General features: G+C 53.0%; 1 protein-coding gene across 5 annotated transcripts in view; it reads left to right on the top strand.

The window, feature by feature from the left end:
• The window catches only part of AGPAT3 (1-acylglycerol-3-phosphate O-acyltransferase 3), a 126,064-nt gene that overhangs the window by 84,587 nt on the left and 20,582 nt on the right, over positions 1–20,895 (top strand). For all 5 annotated transcript variants that reach the window (XM_037830784.1, XM_037830775.1, XM_037830801.1 and 2 more), the window contains one exon: positions 17,291–17,517. In XM_037830784.1, the coding sequence (XP_037686712.1) occupies positions 17,340–17,517 (178 nt within the window). In that variant the 5' untranslated portion in view covers positions 17,291–17,339. The remainder of the gene's footprint in view (positions 1–17,290; positions 17,518–20,895) is intronic.

Here is a 20,895-nt window from a genome sequence, read left to right as displayed (position 1 = left end):
TCCCTCGGGGGGACCCCACGGCGTCCTCACGGTGACGGGGAGCTGGCCTCTGTAGTGGGCCGTCCCCTTGATGCTCTGGGAAGAGATTTCAGTTGGACGTCAGCCTTCGGCTGAGGTGTGGGGTCCCCTGAGCTGGAGCAGATGGGGGGTGTCTTGGCATCTCAGTGGGGAGTGGGCGGCTTGGGGGTCAGTGGAGCCCCTTGCCCGCCACATGGACACTTGCTTATTGAACTCTCTCTCCCAGACTCCCGCTTTACACCCTTTGAGCCATGGGGAACTCTGGCATTGCTGGTGGCTCTGTCCCTGGGTGGCTCTCCTGCATCTGGCGTCCATTAGTCCGGAAGGCATCAGTTCTCGGCTGTGATCTGTGCTGCCCGAAGTGCTTTGCAAGTCGCCCAGGCGCCCCTCTCCTCCCCACTGCCCAGCCCCAGCCCTGGGGTCCCAGCCCTCAGGCAGCCTTCCAAGGGGTCGGCAGGTGGTAGAACTGGCCTTTTTCAGAAATGCCACCACCTGTCTTTGATGGCCTGTGATATGGCGTTCACCTTGAAGGACACTCCGCAGTGCTGGGGTTTGGGGGGCATGCAGTGTGCCCGGGCCCTGCAGGCAATGGGTCTGCACTTACACATCTCCCCCACCCACAGACACTTTCCATTTTCCAGGCTAGGGAAGGTGGTGACGGGCAGGGCAGGGAGGGGGCGCCCAGGCCCCCCCAGGGCTCAGTGATCTCAGCCCCGCTGCTCGTGGCTGCATGTGCGGTTGCTGGGGGGCTGCAAACTTGTCGCCCTCACTCATCAGCAGCAGGACTGGGGTCCCCTGAGGACTCACTTTGTGCCTTTGCATTCACCCTTGTGCCCCCGGGTCTGGAGGACGGTTTTAGATGCTTCTTTTACTTCTAAGCATTTGAATATCTGAGATTTTCTTCGTTTCTCTCCAGTCAGGAAGTTCAAACAACAGACGAATTGCTGAGCAAGGGATGGCCCCAGTCCCAGGTCCCTGCAGTCCTCCCCTGTAAAAGGAGAGCCCCCCACACCCCCATCTCCCAGGGTCCCCTGGAGCGCGTGGAGGGCTCTCCCAGCAGCTCTGAGGCACCAGGCAGGCCTGCTGTGGATATGCTGAAGCCCGCTTGGTTCATTGCTTTTTAAAGTCTGTTTTAAAGTTCATGAGTCATGATGTGTGTATCACAGCAAATATGACAACATTTTCGTTTTTGTAAATGGCTTTTTGTTTTTCATTTAAGGTGTGTGCACTCCTTATAACAACACTGTGGAATGCCCACAGATTCTACAGTTCGTGCGCATTACCATTTAAATGAAAAAATTATGTGCCCCTCCTGCTTGTTTTCAGGTCTGAGATGGGTGGGAGAAGGCCCTGCCGTGCGAGGGGCTCCTGGGTCGGGGGGGACTGAGGGGGTTCCTGAAGGGAAGGTGGAAGCTGACCCTATGTGGCGTGGATTTGGGGAGAGGACTCCTCACCTGTGGTTGCTTGGCTGCTCTCCTTCTGTCTAACTGTCTGGCTTTTGTCTGTAGCCGTGTGAATGCATCCCAGGGTGGGGGTAGATATTGTTTGGATTTAGTTTGGTTTGGTTTTTATGTTGCTTTATCCCACTTGGCATTCTCTGAACTTCTTGAATCAGTGCTTTGGTGCCTTCCTTTCATTTTGGAAAATGCTCTCCCGTTATTTCTTCCATGTTTCTTTTGCCTCACTTGCTCCTCTTCTGGGAATCGGTTAATGCAGATGTTACACTTTTTGAAATTGTCCTGCAGTTCTTGGATGCTCCCTTCTGATGTTTGGTTTTGGGTTTTCTCCCCCATTGTTTTTTCTCTTTGCGTGTCGGTTGGGCAGCTTCTGCCGCTTATCTTCAAGTTCACTGACTCTTTCCTCACCCGTGTGGGTCCTGCGGATGAGCCCACTGAAGGCCTTTCAAGTCTAGCGTTTCCGTTTGGTTCTCCCCTGTAGCTTCTGTCCCTCTGGTCGTGCGTGTCACCCACCTTTCCCATCAGAGCCTTCACCTTAGGAATCGTGGTTGTTTTAAACTCCCTGTCCGATGGTTCCAACAGCTGTGTCATATCCAAGTCTGGTTCTGTTGATTGTATTGTCTGTTGAGTGTGTGGATTTGTTTTGTGTTGGCTTGGTTTTTGCAGACCTTTTGTATGGCTTATAATTGTTTGTGGAAAGTTGGAATCTTGTGTAGGGTGGTAGAGACTGGGGTGAGTGGTCTGATGCTGGAAATGGGTCACCTCTCCCCCTGCCAGGCCTCTGGTGTGGGGCTTGTGTTCACCTGCCCGGTAGGTGGGCAGGTTGGGGCCGTGTGGATGCGGGGCCACCCTCAGGGCACCTCAGCCCAGCTGAGCCTCGTGTTGGGCAGGGGAGCCAGCTTGCCATGCTTGCTCCACTCTCAGCTTCAGGTCTTCCCTTCCGGGGAGCACAGGGGGCCCCGCTCTTTCAGTTTCTCAGCAGCCTGGCCTGGGGCGGGGCAGTGCAGTGGTGGCAGGAGACTCCCTGTCATTCTGACTGAGCCCCAGTCTCAGCCCGGTCCTAGGTGCCTGGGTCTCGGAACCGTGTCCTTCCCAGCAGTCTCACCCCTCCCCGCTCATACCGTGGGCCTGTTTTGCCCCTCCCCCAGGATAGAGGGGGTTTTCTGTTCCCTTCCCCCAGCTGCTCTGGGCCTTCACTAGTGCCCTGGAATGACAGTTTTTGTCGCCCTCCAACATGAGAATGTACAGGGAGATCAGGGAGAAGGGCAGGAAGTTCTGGGCCCCTTCCCCAGGCCTGCCCGGGAGAGGGGCTTTCTCCATAGCCTTCCCTGGCTGCCTAGCGTGGGTTGGGGGTTGTGGACAAAAAGCCAGCCAGAGGGTAAGAACACACCCCTCCCCACATCTGCAGCTCCCAGGACCTTACATGCACGCACATGCACACATGCACGCACACACGTGTGCATGACACGACTCCAGCCACGCTTGGCCTCCCCGGGTCTTGGCTCTTCTAGTTGATCTCCCCTTCCCAGCACCCCACATCTGCCCCCGGGACCAGGCTCACGCCCGTTTCTCCCTGCAGGTGCCTTTTCTCTCCCAGGTTTCATGCCAATCCGTCTCCTGCAACCTCAGCTCTGACGGGATCAAGGAATGTCATGAGTGGGCATGTTCTCTGGTTTTATTCTCCTTGTAAGGGTGGGAGGAATGCTCTTTCCAGGCCTCTACGTCCCTGAGGGGACACTGGAACTCCACCTCCTAGGTAATGTAAATCCTGTAATATAATTTACGTAGAGAAAGGTGCATGAAACACAGGCGACCAGTTTAATAAATAATTATGCAGCAAACACCGTTTCTCTAAGAGGGAAATGTCATTTTATAATGTATCATCCATTGCAACAAAATCGCATCCAGGTAAACTGAGCTGTGACTGGTCTTGCATGTGTGCGCGTGCCCGTGCCTGTGGTTCTGTGACTTGGTCCCACAAACCTACCACCTTGGATTCTGCCGGCACCGTCCCTGGCAGCTGCTCTTGGGGTGAGGAGCATCTGCTCGTCACAGATCTAGTGTGCAGTTATCAGCCCCCGCGAGCTTTCCATGTCCCCCCAGCTCCCACCTCAGACGTCATCTCCACACTCAAGCCAGCAACACCATCCAAACAGCCTGGAGAACACAAGACTCCAGAGCTCGGAGAATTGGGGTGAGGGGGAGACAGGGCCTGGAGGTCCTTCCCCAGAGGTCTACCTGCCTGGGAGCCCTGCCACCCACTCCGTCCTCAGGCTCTGCCCCACGCCCCCCACAGGTCCACAGACTGGCACAGCTTTTCCAGCTCTCTCAACTCCCCCACTCCAGGCTGACCTCATGCCGGGGTTCTCGAGTTTGCACGGCGGGGACAGACCCAGATAGCGAGCCAGTATGCAGGGGAAGCCACATGTGGGAATCCTCAGGAAGTTCACATCGTCCTGTCATTCCTGTGGTCCCCGTTCCCTTCTGAGATGGCCCGGGGTGGGGGCTTCCTGCCTCTGGAGTCCTGGAGCCGTGTGAGCTCTTCCACTAGCGTGAGTGTGCCACCCAGGACAGAGGGCTGGGCTGGCTGGGCTTTGTCTCCAACAGGCAGTTCCCGTCTCCCGTGCCCTTCGGCCCGGGCAGCCCCAGGAGAGATGTCCCTTTCACCAATCCCTGCGCTGCAGTGGTGCCCCCGGGCATCTCCAGTGAGATCCGGAAACACTCACAGCTTCCTGGGTCCAAAGCTGCCTCGTTCCCCGGCTCCAACCAGCCACCCCCAGCTCCTCCCCAGCTCCCCCCACCTGACCCCCCCAGCTCCCCCCAGTTCCCCCCAACCCCCCCAACTCCCCTTCAGCTCCACCCAGCTCCTCCCCAGCTCCCCCCGCCTGATCCCCCCAGCTACCCCCAGTTCACCCCAGCTCCCCCCAGACCCCCGGCTCCCCCCAGCTCCCCACCCTGGATCCCCCCAGCTCCCCTCAGCTCCCCCCTGCTCCCCCCAGTTCCCCCCAACCCCCCCCAACTCCTCAGCTCCACCAGCTCCTTCTCAGCTCCCCCTCCCCCAGCAAATTTGCGTGCCCTGCCAAGGTGAGGATGTGAGGCTCCAGTGGAATCCTTGGGAAGAGCACGACATAGACTCTCCCATAATGTTGCTTTTTCAGGAAACTTTGAGTTGTGATGGCTTCTGATGACACGTGAATGCCACAAGGTTAAGAAGGCATGGTGCTGTCATACACGTATGTATGGTAAATACTGGAGTAATTCATTCAGCAAACATTGATCAGGCTCCGACAATATGCCTGGGAATGGTTTACTGGGAATATGTTTGGCTGCGAGTAATAGAAATGGTGATTAAAATACCCGTGGCTCTTGTCCAGCTGCCTCTCAAACTGAGCAGCTGCTCACGGAGGCCCAGAAGGACCTAGACTCTCTCCACCCTTCAGCTAATGTGTTGGTCTTTTGTCCTCTTGCTTGTTGCCTCATGCTCCCAGGATGTTTTGAGTTTCCTTCTGGAGATCTTGTTTATTTCTTCAGAAGTTTATGTTTGCGTGTTTTATCTTTTTGATTGCAAAGGTAAATGGGGGGCTTCTCCCCCACCATATCTTCTGTTTCTGTGTGTTTACACGGTGGTGTGGTGGGACCCTCCCAGCTCCTCACTAAAGCCCTCTCCCCGTGGCTGCCTGACCACGGGACTGGCCGTGTGTCCTCTTCTTTGCTGTCACTGAGTGCTTGCCTATGGGCTGCGAGCCAAAGGAGTCCCGGCAGCTGGCACCCCACTTGCTTCAGACGAAATCCCTAGTTTCCGACTTCCAATTTCCCTCCTTTCTACCTGATGGAAAGGTGATAAGCGGAGAACTCCCAGAAGCCGTGTGTTGACAGCAGAGCTGCCAGTGGCCGGGGCCACCAGTTTACTGAGCTTCCAGCCATAGGGGACCCAAATGACCACGTGGGACAGAGCCACCAGCGCCAGAAATACTCACTGTGAAATTATCAAGCAAGCAAGAAAGAAACTTCTCTCTTATTTTGTTTCTTTCAAATTAATTCCAAAGACTGCTAATTTCTATGGACGGTCTTAATTTTATTCCTTTCAATGCTAGTGTAGCCTCTAAATCCTAATAAAAATAGGAGCCTTTTTGTTGTCTTGAATTCTCTTGGTTGACAGTATATAAATCTGTCATTTCAAATAGTGACGATTTTACCTTCTCCTCTTCAATGTGTTACCTCCTGCTAGTTCCAAATGCTCACTGGGTTGGCCTGGCAACAGGTGCTTATTAGTAAGAAAATATTTATTTTTCAGCCTCACTGAAAAATTAGATATTTCCTATAAGTGAGTTTACCTGAAAACTGAAGTTGGTCCTTTTAAGTCTCAAAAATAGGATTCTGTTTAATCTAGAATTTTTGTTGGGCTCTTTGAAAAATGCATCCCTTGCTTCCCCATCTTCCTGAATAACGCTGTGACTGATGTGGCCCTTTCTCCCAGCCCTTCAACGAGGGTGTTGGAGACAAGAATCGCTGCATTATGTCATCATCAGTGACATCATCAGCCGTGACACCACCCAGAGGCTGTGAGGGCCGAGCTCGCCTGCGTGCCTCAGGTCCCAGCGCGCCTGCGTGCCCCAGCGCTGCTGCCAGCATGCCTGCCCCCGGCACCCCCTTTGCGCACCGGCTGCTTCGCGTCGGCTGTGGGCCGGGCTGCCACACCCCCGGGCTTGTCCAGGCTGCACTTGAACCGAGAGCGAGCAGGACCCCGGCCAGGGCTCAGGAGACCTGCTGTGCGTAAGATGCGTTTGCTGTCATCACGCCTGGGTTGGCTGCTCAGAAGGCGTATGGGGCTTATTTTCTGGGTTTTTTTTTTTTATTTTTTTGCCATGGTCTAAATAGTACTTTAAGATACCCTGAGGTATTCTTAGATCTCCACTACCCTTTGTTTCCAGTAGTCAGTCCTGTTTGTGGACGTTCTCCTCTAGTGTTTCCTGACTCGGCAGTGACAGAGCTACCCACCCAAACCGGAAAGCCAGGGCTGCCCCGGCCCCTCCCTCCACACCAGCCAGCATGGCCTTTCTGTTCTGACGTTTCACAGCAGACCAGGTCTGCTCTGCACACTGATGTGCTCATGGAGTCCAGCACCCATGGGCAGACCATACAGGCAGCATTGTGGGAGGGAGGGATGGACGGATGGTCAGATAAATGGATGGATGGATGAATGGGTGGATGGTGTCTGGATAAATGGATGTATAGGTGTATGGTGAATGGATGGATGGATGGTGGATGGATGGATGGATGGATGGGTGGATGGATAGATGGATGGATGATGGATGGATAAGGGGATGGATGGATGGTGGGTAGATGGGGGTAGATGATGAATGGTGGATGGATGGTGGATGATGGATGGGTGGATGATGGATGGGTGGATGGTGGGTAGGTGGATGGATGGATGGTGGGAAGATGGATGGATGTATGGTGGATGAATGGGTGGATAGATGGATGGGTGGATGGATGGTGGGTAGGTGATGAATGGTGGATGGATGGTGTATGGATAACTGGATGTGTAGGTGGATGGTGAATGGATGGATGGATGGTGGATGATGAATGGATGATGATTGGATAGGTGGATGGATGGATGGAAGTATGGTGGATGGATGGATGGATGATAGATGAATGGGTGGATGGATGGATGTTGGATGGATAGTGGATAGATGATGAATGGTGGATGGATGGTGGGTGGGTGGGTGGATGGATGGTAGATGGATAAATGGATGGATAGATGATGGATGTATGGATGAATGGTTTGGTGGATGGTAGATGGATGGATGGTGGGTGGATATATGGATGTATGGATGTATGGTGGATGGTGGGTGGTAGATGGATGGATGGATGGTAGATGGATGGGAAGAGGGACAGAAGAAGGGAAGGAAGGAGGGAAGGAGGGAAGGTATCTTGGTTATCCTGGAAAATTTACTTTGAATTTGGTCCCTTGGAATCCACATATGATTAGTAGATTCTTTTTCTCTTATAATACAGATCTCCTCTCTAGAATATGAAATGCATATTTTAACATCTTCTCTCTTCAACAATAGCTGTCCGCTCATAGATAGACTTGCTCTCAGAAACACGATTGAGACACAGGGGCAGGGGGAGGCTGCCAGGCTTAGGACAGTTCTGGAAGGGGTTATTGGTCCCAGATTAACCACAAGTAGCTGATGTTCTTCCTGGATGCTAGGAGCCAGGGCCAGCTCCTGCTCTGCCACCAGCAGGGCTCTCAGTGAGCACAGAGTTTTGTCTGGCACCACAGCAGGCCTGTGTCCTGGGGACTTGCAGGCGTCTGAGTGGGAACCCACTGGCCAGTGCATAGGTGGCGGCTGGTCCCCAGCCCTGTGGTAAGGGGCCGATGGTGCTGACACGCTAACCATCACACAGAAGCGCCCTCCACGGGGGAGAGCTCCCCGGGTGGAACTGGGAATGCAGCACACGCCTCGTTTCCCCCTTGGCACCGTGGGGAAGGCGCTTCTGCTTCCAGGCGTGGAGCCCCCTGTGGAGGGTGGCCATGTGCCCTTGGTGGCCATTGGCATTGCCCTCTGGGAGCACTGGGCTCTGCGGTCCTGACCTTGGCCTCCTCCATGGCCTCCCACCCCCGGGAGCCCTCGCTGGGCATCATCCTGCGCTGTGCATATGGGTGCTGGGCCTCTCCTTGGCCTTGGCTCAAGGGTCCCAGCCCGAGAGAGCAGGGCAGGAGATGGGGGGGGGCACAGCCTCTGTGCCTGCCCCACACAGCAGCTGGCAGAGCACGCCTCGTGTGCAGAGAAACTCACTCACTTCTCAGTAGCGGGCAGAGAGGCGAAGGACCCTGGAAGTCAGTTTTCCGTGTGGTGGCAGGGGGGCTTGTGCCTCAGTTTCCGTTTCCCTGGAAAGGCTTTGTTGGGAAGCACAGGCTTTGGGCACAGGAGCGGGGCGCTGGGGGCAGAGGACAGGGGCCACGGGTGGGGAAGGGGGCTCGCTGGGGCTCTGCAGGCACACCGGGATGGACTCTGGGGTGGGCGGGGGGTGACGGAGGGGTCTCCCCTCGTGCCCTGGGGGAGGTGGGGCAGGGGCGGGGGGCCGGCCCGCGTGGCTGCCTTAGCGGCTGGGTCAGGCTGTGGCAGGGGCGGTAGGGCCAGAGTGTTTCCAGGTCTGAAGGCTCTGGGGACGAGAGAGGGACGAGAGAGGGACGCTCAGCCTGAGGGTGGCAGGTGGACCCAGCAGAAGACTGAGGCATCTCACGTGGCATTTGGGGGTGAGCAGGCAGGCCCGGACCCTGGCCCCCAGCCCAGTGCTCCTTCCCGACCCCACACAGCTCTGAGCAGCAAAGCTCCCAGGGGACCGAGCGTCAGCGACCGGGTTGGGGACAGGTGGGGGAGGGCATCTGGTCTAGATGCTCAGTGCAGCCCTCACCCCCACTAGGCCCCTGCCGGGCAGCCCCAGGCCCAGACCCTGGGTTCTCACACTGTTTCCCTTCTGCAGGGATGCCCTTGGAGCCCCCCAGAGACCCCCTCGGGAGGCCCCAGCCTAGGGCTGAGCGTCCGCGCGCTGCTCCTGGGGGAGGCCTGCGGTGGTCTGTCCTGAGCCCTGAGCGGCCACCTGGCCATGCCTGGGCATGTGCTGCCCCCTCCAGCCAGCAGGCAGTGCTTTCTGTGCCCTGAGCAAGAAGGTGGAGGTCCTGGGGCCCCCACTGGGCAGATGCCAAGCTTCTGGGACACTCCTGGTTTTGTTTAGTGAAGCTCCTCACCCCCAGGGTGGAGTCAGGTCCTTATGGGGACCCCTGGCACCTCCATCGTCAAGTGTCAGACCTGCCGCTAAAGGGCCTCCTGCGGCCGAGACGCGGATGTCCGTGTCTACACAAGGAACAGAGGCACTGGAATTATCCGGGGCAGGCCCCCTGAAGGAAGTTTGGATGTGCTCACTTGCACGTTGTTAAGTTTACATCTAAAACTTTTCAACCCAAGTTAACATTTGCAGTGGCTGTGACTCCCAACATACTGAGAGATTCGACACTTTAAAATCGAAAGGCAGAGTTGTTCTTTTAAACATGTCCCGGGGACCCTCCTTCCCGATGACTGGGTACCCCCACCCCGCGTCGCAGGTGCCCCGGCAAGCTCTTCTTTAAGCTCCAGGGATTTCATCCTTCCCTTTTCTTCTTGACTTCTGTTCCCATTTCACATCCCTGATACTCTTATCCTGTCAGATAATACACTTTTAGACTATATGTAAAAACTAAAGTACTAAATTTTTATTTCTTAAGACCATAAGGCTTCAGGTGTTAAAAAATTCTTCTGTATCATAAGTTACAATTACAGTTCATCATTTATAAAAATAATATCGTGAATCAGTATTGTTTCTCATTTGCTTAACTTGTAACAATGTGATGTAAAGTACAGCTAAAATCATGTTCCTGCGAAGCAAGTAAAATGAAATAAATTGGCATTTCTTCAGCAGTGGTTATGCCATGCAGGTGATGCAGGGATTTGGTTTGGGGATAATTACATAAGGTCCCAGAACATTATCGAGTGGCTGCCATGAGCTGTCTCACAGTGTGGACAAGATCCCTCGGGATTTAGTGAAGAGAGGACAGAAAGCTAGAAACACGCTTGCATGATCTGAGTGATTTATATTTTTTGTTGGGGGAGAAAATGTTAAGCACTTTATAAAATCAGTGGAGGGTTAATGTGAGAGTATTTTATAAGTTGAGCTATCTTTAGACTAACACGCCTGTTCCAGTTTGCTAATGCTGCTGTTATGCAAAATACCAGAAATGGATTGGCTTTTATAAAAGGGGGTTTATTAGGTTACAAATTTACAGTTCTGAGGCCATAAAAGTGTCCAAACTAAGGCATCAACAAGAGGATACCTCCACTGAAGAAAAGCCAATGGCATCTGGACTGCCTCTGTCAGCTGGGAAGGCACGTGGCTGGCGTCTGCTGGTCCTTTGCTCCCGGGTTGTGTTTCAAAATGGCTTTCTCCAAAATGTCGCTGGGCTTCTGTCTCTCTTAGCTTCTTCAGCTCCTGTGCATCTAAGCATCTGGGTTCCTCTCTTAGCTTTGCCAGGGCAAATTCCGGGGTTCGTCCCTTAGCTTAGCATCTCCAAACATCCTTCTGTCCACGTCTCCAGGCATCTCTAAGCATCAGCATGCATCCGGGTTGGCTACTTAGCTTCTCTCCAAAATGTCCCTCTCAGCTGCTCTGAGCTCCTTGTTTGTGAGCTCTTTCATAGGACTCCAGTGATTAAGTCAAGACCCACCCTGAGTGGGTGGGGTCCACATCTCCATGGAAATCATTTAATCAAATGGTTTCGCTCACAGTTGATTGAGTCACATCTCCATGATAACAACCGATAGGTTCTAACCTAATCAACACTAATCCTTCTGCCTCCACAAGATTGCATTAAAGAATATGGCTTTTGGAGGGACATAATATATACAAACTGGCACAGTGCCTCAAACCAGAGAGAAATTGTGTAAAGCTTTATTGGTGAGTTTTAATCAACATATATTGAAAACCTGGGAGCCCTGGGCTCCATTTCTGTTAAATTGGAAAGAAGGATTAGCATCAGTTACCTAAAAGTGCTGTGGTTGCTCGAAGGCGCTGTGTGTCCAGCTGATGAGCAGGGACTGGTGGAAAGAATGACCGTGTTTGTCCACACAGGCAAGGGGGTCACTCTTAGAAATCAGCTTTTCTAAAAGGCGCTCTCTTTCCTTGGCTTTTCTGGGATTCTTCCTAGAGAGCCCCTGGCCTCTGGTAGGAGTCAGGATGTGGCATAGGTAAGGCTGTTAAATAAAAATCACTTTTCCCACCTTGACCCTATCAAATAGCTGAATTCAGAACGTGCCCAAAGATCCCGAGCAGCCAGCTTCTCGTGCCAGGCTTCAGCTCACCAGAAACAAGGGCGTGATGGTGAAGCCGAGCACCTCGTGAGCGTGGAAGGCCTGGTGGGAGCCCTGGGTTTTGCAGCCAAGACACTGCCCTGTAATGGGGTCTGGACCAGGTAGAGGAGCTGTGAAAAAAGGCAAGCTGCCAGCTGGGGGAAACAGTTGAAACAGGGATGCTGTTGGTAGGATCCATCTCTGTCTGCAGAAAATATAAAGACAAAAACCCCATAGACAAACGGGGAAAACCAGCGAAATGCAAATTAGGATCGCAATGTGATGACGATTTACACTAGATTGGCCTAAAACTAAGCCGTCAAATAATAGTGTTGGCAGGTTGTAGAGCTTCTGGTGGAAAGGGAAAGGAGTTCAGTCCCCTTGGGAAACAATTTAGGCTCACCCAGTGGAGCTGACAGTGAGCACCACCTCTCACCTCCCAGTCTTAATCCCTAGGACCGTCCCCCTGTCCCCCCGTACAGGGGCGCTCTGTCAGAACCCTGTAAAAGTGGAGACTAGACCCCACCAAGTGTCCTCAGACGGCCCCGGGGTAGATTGAGGTCTGTTCCCACAGTGGATTCCTGTCCACCATACACACGAGCCTCAACCTCACACATTGGCGTGGGCGAATTTTAGGAAAAGGTTGAATGAGAAAAGCAAATCACAGAAGACTGAAGTTCAGTGCAGTAAAGCTAGACAGTTGGTGTTTAGGAGGATAAGAAAACATTTTTAAGCAAAGGAATAAAAGTGCTTCTGTCTTGGAGGAGGGGAGTGGAATTGAGGAGGAGAACTTGGATGTCTCTTTTATTTTACATTTCATAATTTGTTATACTGTACTAAAATTTGTTACAAGTTTTTAAAAAAACATGTAACTGCACCAGCTGAATCTATGTTGCTGGGTTTTGGAAACATTGTGTTTGTTTCATTGTGTTAACTGTGCCTCATAGACAGTCACGATTTCTTATAGCATCACTTAAATGGGCGTAATTAAAGATCTGCACAAGCTCTGCTCATTCAGCTGATCATGAAGCACGAGCGCTGGCCGGATGGGGGCCAGGGTGAGCTGCCCCCGACCCGGGGGACTCGGCTGCTGGGAGACTGCTGGGCATGGGTTAAATTCTGTCCCCAGCGGTGCCCAGTGGAATACTGTCCTTCCAAGCAGAGACCCTGGGGTGCCACCCTGACTGGGGATCGGACTCCACGTCCCCAGTAACCAGACGGTGGCAGCGAGTGCCTCTGGCCAGGATGCAGCAGGACGTGCCCCTTGCCCCCCGTGGAATGCTGTGGGATGAAGAGGTCAAATCCAAATTAATCATGAGGAAGCAGACGAACCCAGACTGTGGGTCGCTGAAGACGGCTGCCCTGGAATTCTCAGCAAGCCTGTCGGGACTGTGATGGGGCCAGGGTGAGCGCAGGGGCCAGCCCACGCCAGGTGCGTCCCGGCTGTGTGTGCGGGGGACACCAAGCCGCCAGCTGGGCACAGCTGGAGAAGCTGGAGGGTGGGTGGAGTAGCCGGTGGTGGTCGTATCAGCACCGAGTTTCTCGGACCCGATCACGATGTTGCTGTTAATAGGCCACCCTTGGCGTCGCGGCCTGAAGCATTGGGGTGTGAAGCGTCATGCGGTGTGGATTCAGCCACTTTCAAATGAATTTGTGAAATGGAAAAACAAAAGTGTGTGCATGTAGCCAGAGAGCTGGAAAAGGAGTCAGGGTCTTCGTAACTGAAGGAACTAGGAGAAAGGTGTTCATTGTATCTTTCATTTTTTTTGTAGGTTTGACAGTTTTCAAACTTTAAAGTTAGGAGAAAATATTCCACGGGGTGCCTTGCACATCTGACATAACTGCTAACGTAGGAAGTGGCAGCCTCCTTGGAGCACACCACACCCTTCCCAGAGGCACTAGAAGGGGCTCCCCAGATCCCCTCCACACGCCCCTTTCCCAGAAAGGAAAGCGGCACCCGCCCCCCCGGGTCTCCAGGGGGCACAGGGACATGGGGACGCCACAGCCCCCTGCTCGCTCGAGCCCTGAATCACCCGTCCATCTGCCCAGGAGGTCACTCCCCGTAAAAATGACCTTTTAGGTTTAGGAGCCACCACATTTTCATAACACACTCACTGCAGCACTGCCAGTAGTCCCAGTGGATCCCCAGACCGGAAGAGAGGGCCGACTCAGTCCCACACGTGGGAAATGTCAGAGCTAGATTTAAATGTGCACACACGTTGTCGCTGCAGAATATTAGGTTCAGGTGATGAGGGAAGGACCTTCTAGCAAATTCATCACATCATCATAAAATCCCATGGAAGAAGCACGGTAGAAACGCAAAGTCGAGGAGAATATGGGACCAAGTCAGTTTCCCGACTGCTGGGGAGGAGCTTGTTTTCATGTACTGTGGAGACAGTGAGGGTGGCTGTCGGGTCGCTGTGCGTGTAGATGTAGCTGTGTGTGTCACCTCCATCGGCTGCTTTTAAGAGTGGCATTGGTTTTATTTTTAAAAGTCAAAGTTTACAATATGCCAGAATTTATACCCCTTGCATTTTAAAAATTATATTAAAAATGTAGAAAGCAACTTAAAATTGTCTAGGGATATGTATTTTTCTCTAACAACTATTTTAAGGGAGACCTGAGCAAGTGCCTGCACTTGGGGGTCCCTTCCTGATGCCCCACCCCCACCCTCCGACCGTGCTGACAGCAGGTCCTTAGAGACGACTGGAGATGACACAGGCTGACGAGGAGCCAGCCTCTTTCCTCCGCCATCAGACCCTCTTTCCTCTGCCATCGGACCCTCTGTAGGTGGGGCCCATAGGCTGGGTGGGGGGCAGGGGGGCAGCGTGGCCCCATAACCGAGTCCCAAGCCACAGGCAGCCCCACAGCAGGTTTCTCTCTGCCGAGTCAGTAGTGCTGGGTGTGAGTCCCTTACAATGCCCTGCCCAGGCTCCCAGGAGGTCCTCTGCAGAGTCCACACTGACCCGTGGGCACAGAGCTTTGGACAGGAGTGGGGCGGCCGGGCATCAGGTCTCAGGCCCAGGGCTCTGTGTCAGGAGACAGACCCAGGACAGAATCGCCAAGCACAGTGTTCAGTTGTCAAGTGAAAGCCTCTGGCCACGCAAAGACTTGGGCACAAACGTCCACAGCAGCTGGATTCACGGTTGCCACAAGCCGGGGCACCGTCCAGCTGCAAGAGGGGGTGGCAGGGGCTTCTGTGGACCCCAGGAGAACAGACTGAGCCACGGTGTCGGCACAGCCCAGTGGGGCCAGGCTGGGAGGGGCGATGAGATGGTCCATCTGGAGTTTGACGTGGCTTCCCAGGGGTCCAAACATGTCACAGCTCATCACACTGCACTCGATGCATGCGTTATTGGGTTTAAATTACATCCCAGTGAAGATGACTTTTTAAAAAGCAGATTCTTGTGCTTCAAGCCCTAGCACCTGATGGGGCAGGTGTGGAGGGAACCTGGGCCTCAGTTTTCCAACAAGCACAGGTGAAGCAGCCACGTAGGAGCTGCCCTCGGGAAAGGGAAGACGGTACAGCAGGGGCCGGAGCCCAGGAGCCCTGGACCTTCTGGTTTCTGAGTGCCAGGCCGTGCCCCAGGCTGGGTGCCCAAGCTGAGTGCCAGGCTGGGTGCCAGGCCATGTGCCAACCAATTGCCTGCTGTGTGCCAGGTTTGGTACCCATGGTGTGCCAAGGTGTGCCAAGGTGTGCCCACTGCACACCAGTCTGTGTGCCCACTCTGTGCCAGGCTGTGTGCCCACTGTGTGTCTGCTGTGTGCTCTCCTCTGTTCCAGGCTGAGTATCTGTTGTGTACCAGGCTGTGTGCTCGCTATGTGTCTGCTGTGTGCCAGGCTCTATGCCTCAAGCTGTGTGCCTGTTGAGTGCCCACTGTGAGCCAGGCTGGGTGCTCACTTGGTGCCCACTGGGTGCCAGGCTGTACCCACTGCACACCAGGCTGTGTGTCTGTTGTGTGCCAGGCTTTCTGCCATGCTGAGTGCCTGCCATATACCAGGCTGTCTGCTGACTACCAGGCTGTGTGCCCACTGTGTGTCTGTGTCTGCTGTGTGCCAGGCTGAGTGCCTGCTATATACCAAGCTGTGTGCCCACTGGGTGCCCGCTCTGGCCCAGGCTGTGTGTCAGATGGGAGGTGGTCCCTGCCCTTAGGTGACTTAAGGGCTGGCCAAGTTGGGGTTCTGAGCGTGGACTCTGGGGTCTCACCCTGCGTTTGGGCCTAGCTTCCTGTTGACTTGATGTGTGACTTTGGACCAGCCACTCACCCTCTCTGTGCGTCACTGTGCTCGGCCGTGAAAGGGAGGTGACAGTGGTGTCCACTTGGCGGGGAGTTGAATGAGACGGTGCTTGGGGGGGGGGTGTTGGGAACAGACCCAGCACAGTCAACCCTGGGCAGCGTTTTGTTGTTTTCCTTTGCCTGTGGAGTGGTGTGTTGGTTTTCTCGTGCTGCATAACCATTGGCCCCCAAACACTGGGGTCCTGGGACGTTCAAGGCTGTGGCCACCTGCAGACCAGCTCTAGCAGCTGCTGATCAGTCACGTGGTGGCAGGGGCAGGGGGTGTCCGCCAGACTGAGGTGCCCCAGGAAGCAGGAGGTTCCCGCCGCAGGCCATTCCTTAGAAGCAAATCTCTAAATTGGGCCACAGTCGAGGGGGCAGGGGGACACTGGGCTCCAGCTTTGGAAGGAAGGAGAAGCAAAGGATCGGGCCCCTGCAAGTCCTCTGGAAAGTGACGCTGGCTGTGGGGTCCCTGCATCTAGAGGGGGGCAGCATCCCCCCAAATCCCAGAGCGGCAGAGGGAGGCTGGAAGGACCTGTGGGGGCCTTGACCCAGGAGGTGGTGGGTCACTTGGTGGGGGGGAGGGGTGGAGGGTCCCTGGCGCTTTCCTCCAGGCACGGGGAGGGGCCGGAGACAGTGGGGTCAGCCGTGAAGCCAAGCAGGTGGCTGCACTGGAGGTGCCTGCGGAGCCTTCCAGGGGGCCGGGGCCCACGGGCCTCCACTCGGGCTGCCCCTCGTCCATGGGGTTGAGTCCTAGCCACCCCCGTTTCTCTCTACACGAGGGGCAGTACAGGTCAGCTCTCCAGAACAAATACAACTACGAAATGCGAGCTTCCGACTTCACCTTCGAAACTAAGAAATGCGTGTCCGAAAAAGGGGAGAAAAGCTGGCTAAGTTCTTGGGGACTTGTTCTTTCTGTGTTACAATCCGAAACAAAGGCCTTTTAGCTTAAAAAAAAATAACAACAGCTTGGGAGTGAAAAATCATTAAGTATCTCTCTATATAGATTTTGTGTGCAGATTTTATCTTTTGAATAAGATGTAAAAAAAGAGAAGAAAATAAAGATTATCCATAATATCTCTCCCTAGAGGTCATCACTGTTAATATTTTAGAGCATTTTCCAAGTCTTTCTCTTTCTTCCTTTCTGGTGTGTGTGTGCACATGGGTGTATGTGCATGTGTGTGCATTGCTGTGCGTGTATGTGTATGTGCATGTGTGCATTGCATGTGTGTTTTAATTGCTGTGCATGTGTGTGCCCACATGCCTTGCATTTGTGCCCCTGTGCATGGGTGTACTCACTTGTCTGTGTGTGTGCATGTGCATTGCCAGTGTGTGCATCTGTGCATGTGTATGTCTGCATACAGGTGATGTATACCTGAATGACGTGTGTATGCATGTACATTGCAGATGTGCCCGTGTACATGTGTGTGCCCGTGTGGGTGTGTGCAGGTAGCATATACCTGGATGATGTGTGTGTGCCGCCTCCTGTACAGCATGTTACTTTGGGAGGAGTGGCGTGCCGGGTGAGCTGTGAGTGGAGGCTGCCCTCACAGGCTTGGGTCTGGGCTCCAACTGGGAGCCCCATATGCTCTGCTGTCCTGGGTCCCCGGCCACGTCCCCTGAACCGTGTCCCGTCCTGTCCCTCCAGGACGGCCGTTCTCAGTGAAGGGCCTTGCACGCACTACTGAGGAGCGACCATGGGCCTGCTGGCCTTCCTGAAGACCCAGTTCCTGGTGCACCTCCTCATCGGGTTTGTCTTCGTGGTGAGCGGGCTGGTCATCAACTCCATCCAGCTGTGCACGCTTGTCCTCTGGCCCCTCAACAAGCAGCTGTACCGCCGGGTCAACTGCCGCCTGTCCTACTCGCTGTGGAGCCGTGAGTACCGCCCGCGCCGCCGCGGGGCTGGGAGGCGGGTGCCCGGCAGCAACACGGACGCGCACTGCGAGCCGGGCCAGTCCCGGGCTCCCCGGCCCGCAAGGGGCTCCTTGGGTGGCTGTGGGTGCTCTCACGGCAAGTGCAGAGAGGCTGGGGGGGCGGTCCCAGAGGAGTTCAGGGGGCTGCATAAAAGGTTATTACGGCCAACAGATGTAAAAGATGCTCAACCCCAAACTTTCCGGTAGGTCAGATACGAAATGCCAACAATTGGCCATTTTGATGCAAAAAGGTGGCAACTTTGTATGGTTTACAGAATACTTTGGATATTTTAAAACAAAGAAAAGTAGAGAAAATAAACTCAGCTCATGCATCACCTGGCTGTCGTTATCTGGTAGCCTTGTCTCACCTGTGCCCCCAGCCACCCCCAGCCCCGATTACTTTGAAACAAATCATAGGTGGCATAGATTTCATTTGTAACTATTTCAGTGGGTATCCTAAAGAAGGCGCGTGTACCTCCCTCTCAATTAAATATGAGCGTGTGTGCGTGTGGACTTGCGTGCATGTGTTTGTGTATATAGATGATCTGTTTTCACCTTCAGATGGACAGAGATGTGAAAGCCTGGTGACACCGCTGCTGGCAGAGCAGCGCTCTCCCACACTGGGCGGGTGACGGTGTAAATGGGCACGTCTTTGGAGGGCAACTCGGCAGTAGCTGTCAGTAATTTAAAAAGTTATCATTTTTGAACTAGCGATTCCACAAAATAGGAAAATCACCTAGAGAACTCTCTGTAGAGGTGCGTACATCAACAGGTATGTTCATATTAGCACGAAACAAGCAGCAACCGATGTGCCCACTAACGCAGGCTGATTAAACAATGGGAAGTCCGTCCAACGGGCTCCCGCAGCCACTGAGAAGAGCAAGGCTGGCTCTGTTCACTGCTGGAGAACGAGCTTCAGTGTGCATTTACGTGAGAAAGGAGGGCCTGGGACCAAGGGCACTACAGGCACCCCTTGTGAGTTTTAAAAAGATACCATATGTGCACCTATGGTTGTGCATGCATAGAAACATCCAGAAGGAGACCAGCAAGTAGTAACTAGTGTTGACACCCGGGGAGGGGGCGGGGGTCGTCTTTCACTTTTCACTTCATGCTCCTGTGCTGTTACATTAGCCTAAGAACACATTTCTCTCGTAATGGAAAGGGTGGCTGCTGGGAAGGCCCACTGAGGCTGGGACTCTCACCCTGGTGGTCTTTAAAGAGACCGTAATCCAGCCCCTCTTTTCTGGTCGCCTGTCCTCAGTTCTTAGCTTTTTCCCTCTCTTTCAGAATAAAAGGCTGCTGCTCATTTGTGGGAAGGGAGAGTTAGAATCCTACAACGTGAGACATGCACACGAGTTACTGATGAATGTAACTGGGTAAGACAAACGCATACAAAGAGGCAGACATTAATAAAAACTCGACTCTAGACCTCAGCTTCCAGCAGTGTTCCAACATGCTCTCCACTCCCAAATAGCTAAATACGGGATAAAACAGGCATCTTAACGCACTGCTGGGGTGGCAGTAAGTACAGGGCTCTCAGGCCCTCCCCACTCCTTTAGGACGGAAGGGAGGATGGAGCAACTGCCCACGTGGCCTCAACCCTGGGCGGCTGCGAAAGGGGAGCTGGGTCTAAGCCGGGACCCCCTGAGGACGGCTCGGGTGAGCCGGTGAGCTGCAGCCTTGGCCTTAGCAGAGGAAAACAGAATCACATGCAAGGAAAGCATCATTAATGGAGGCCTGGAGAACCCCATGGGTTAAGATCAATCAAATAGGAACTGGTGGTCAAAGATCAACAAATAGCCAACTGATTTAGACAAAAAACTGCCAGAAGAAACCAGTCGATTTGAAGGAGAACCAAGGATACTTTCCATAAATGAAAATGAAATTGTAGAATTGTTTGTAAACTTAAAATGTACTGAATGAATTTTCTATCAGATTACACAAAGCTACAGAGAGATTTTGTGAATTGTACATAAATATGAAAAAAATCATCCAGGGTACAGCAAAGAATGACAAGGAGATGAGAATTATGAAATGGAAGTTAAAAGATAGAGGGATATAAAGAGACAGGCTATAAAACAGGTCTCAGACTTGTGTCCCAGACGGAGAGAAGAAAGGAGACGCAGCTTTGGAAGAGCTGACGGCCGAGAGGTTCCCTGCATAATGAAACGCATGATTCTGCAGACACAGGATGCCATCATATTGCAAGCCAGGCAAATAAACACACATCCAGACCTGGACACGTTGTAGTAAAAGCACAAACCACCAAAGACCAAGGGATCTTAGAAACACCCAGTGTTCCGGTTTGCTAATGCTGCCATTGGGCAAAATACCAGAAATGAATATATAGGGGGGTTATTTGGTTACAAAGTTACAGTCTCAAGGCCATGAAAGTGTCCAAAGAAAACCATCAACAATAGGGTATCTTAACTGGAGGATGGCCATTGGTGTCTGTAAAATCTCTGTTAGCTTGGAAGGCACATGGCTGGTGTCTGCTTGCTCCCAGGTTGTGTCTCAAAATGGCGTTCTCCAAAATGTTGCTCTTGGGGCATTTTGTCCTGTCTTAGCTGCAGCTCCTCTTCAGAATGTCATTGTCATTTGATCTGATGTCCTCTGTTTGTGAGCTGTTTTTATAGGACTCCAGTGAACTAATCAAGACCCACCCTCAATGGGTGGGGCCACATTTCCATGGAAACATTCAGTCAAGAGGTCACACCCTAATCAAAGGTGTCACTCACAGTTGGGTGGGTCATATCTCCACGGAAACACTCAGAAGGTTCCAACCTAATATCTACACTAATACGTCTGACCCAACAAGATTGCACCAAAGAATATGGCTTTTCCTGGGGGACATAATGTATACAAACCAGCACACCCAAGGAGGGGAAATAGGTGGCTTATGAAGGATTGACAATAGACAAAAAGCAGCCTCTCACATCGACAACAGCAACCAGACGACAGTGGAATATCTTCTAAATGCTTTGAGGCCGTCATCACCAACCTAGAATTCCATACCCAGAAAAATGATCTTTCAAGAGTGAGAATGAAATAAAAACATTTTTATGTAAGCAAAAATTGAGGACATCCACTGCCCACAGATCTTCCACCTAAGAAATTTTTAAAAAGATGCACTTCCAAAAGAATGAAAACAATCACCAAAGTAGCATCTGAGTTGCAAGAAAGAAGAGAGGGTGGAGAAACTGGTAATCCAATGGATCTGAGGAATCATATAAAGCCATACTAATGCCCAGTATGAGGCTGAGAAAAAGTCTAAAATACCGTGTCTCGGGAATGGGAGACCAGGGTTGGGGTTCATAGTTCTAGTGTTTGTGAGAAGGGG

Source organism: Choloepus didactylus, chromosome 1, assembly GCF_015220235.1.
Source record: "Choloepus didactylus isolate mChoDid1 chromosome 1, mChoDid1.pri, whole genome shotgun sequence".
Classification (NCBI taxonomy): domain Eukaryota; kingdom Metazoa; phylum Chordata; class Mammalia; order Pilosa; family Megalonychidae; genus Choloepus; species Choloepus didactylus.
This window is presented reverse-complemented; position numbering and strand designations above follow the sequence as displayed.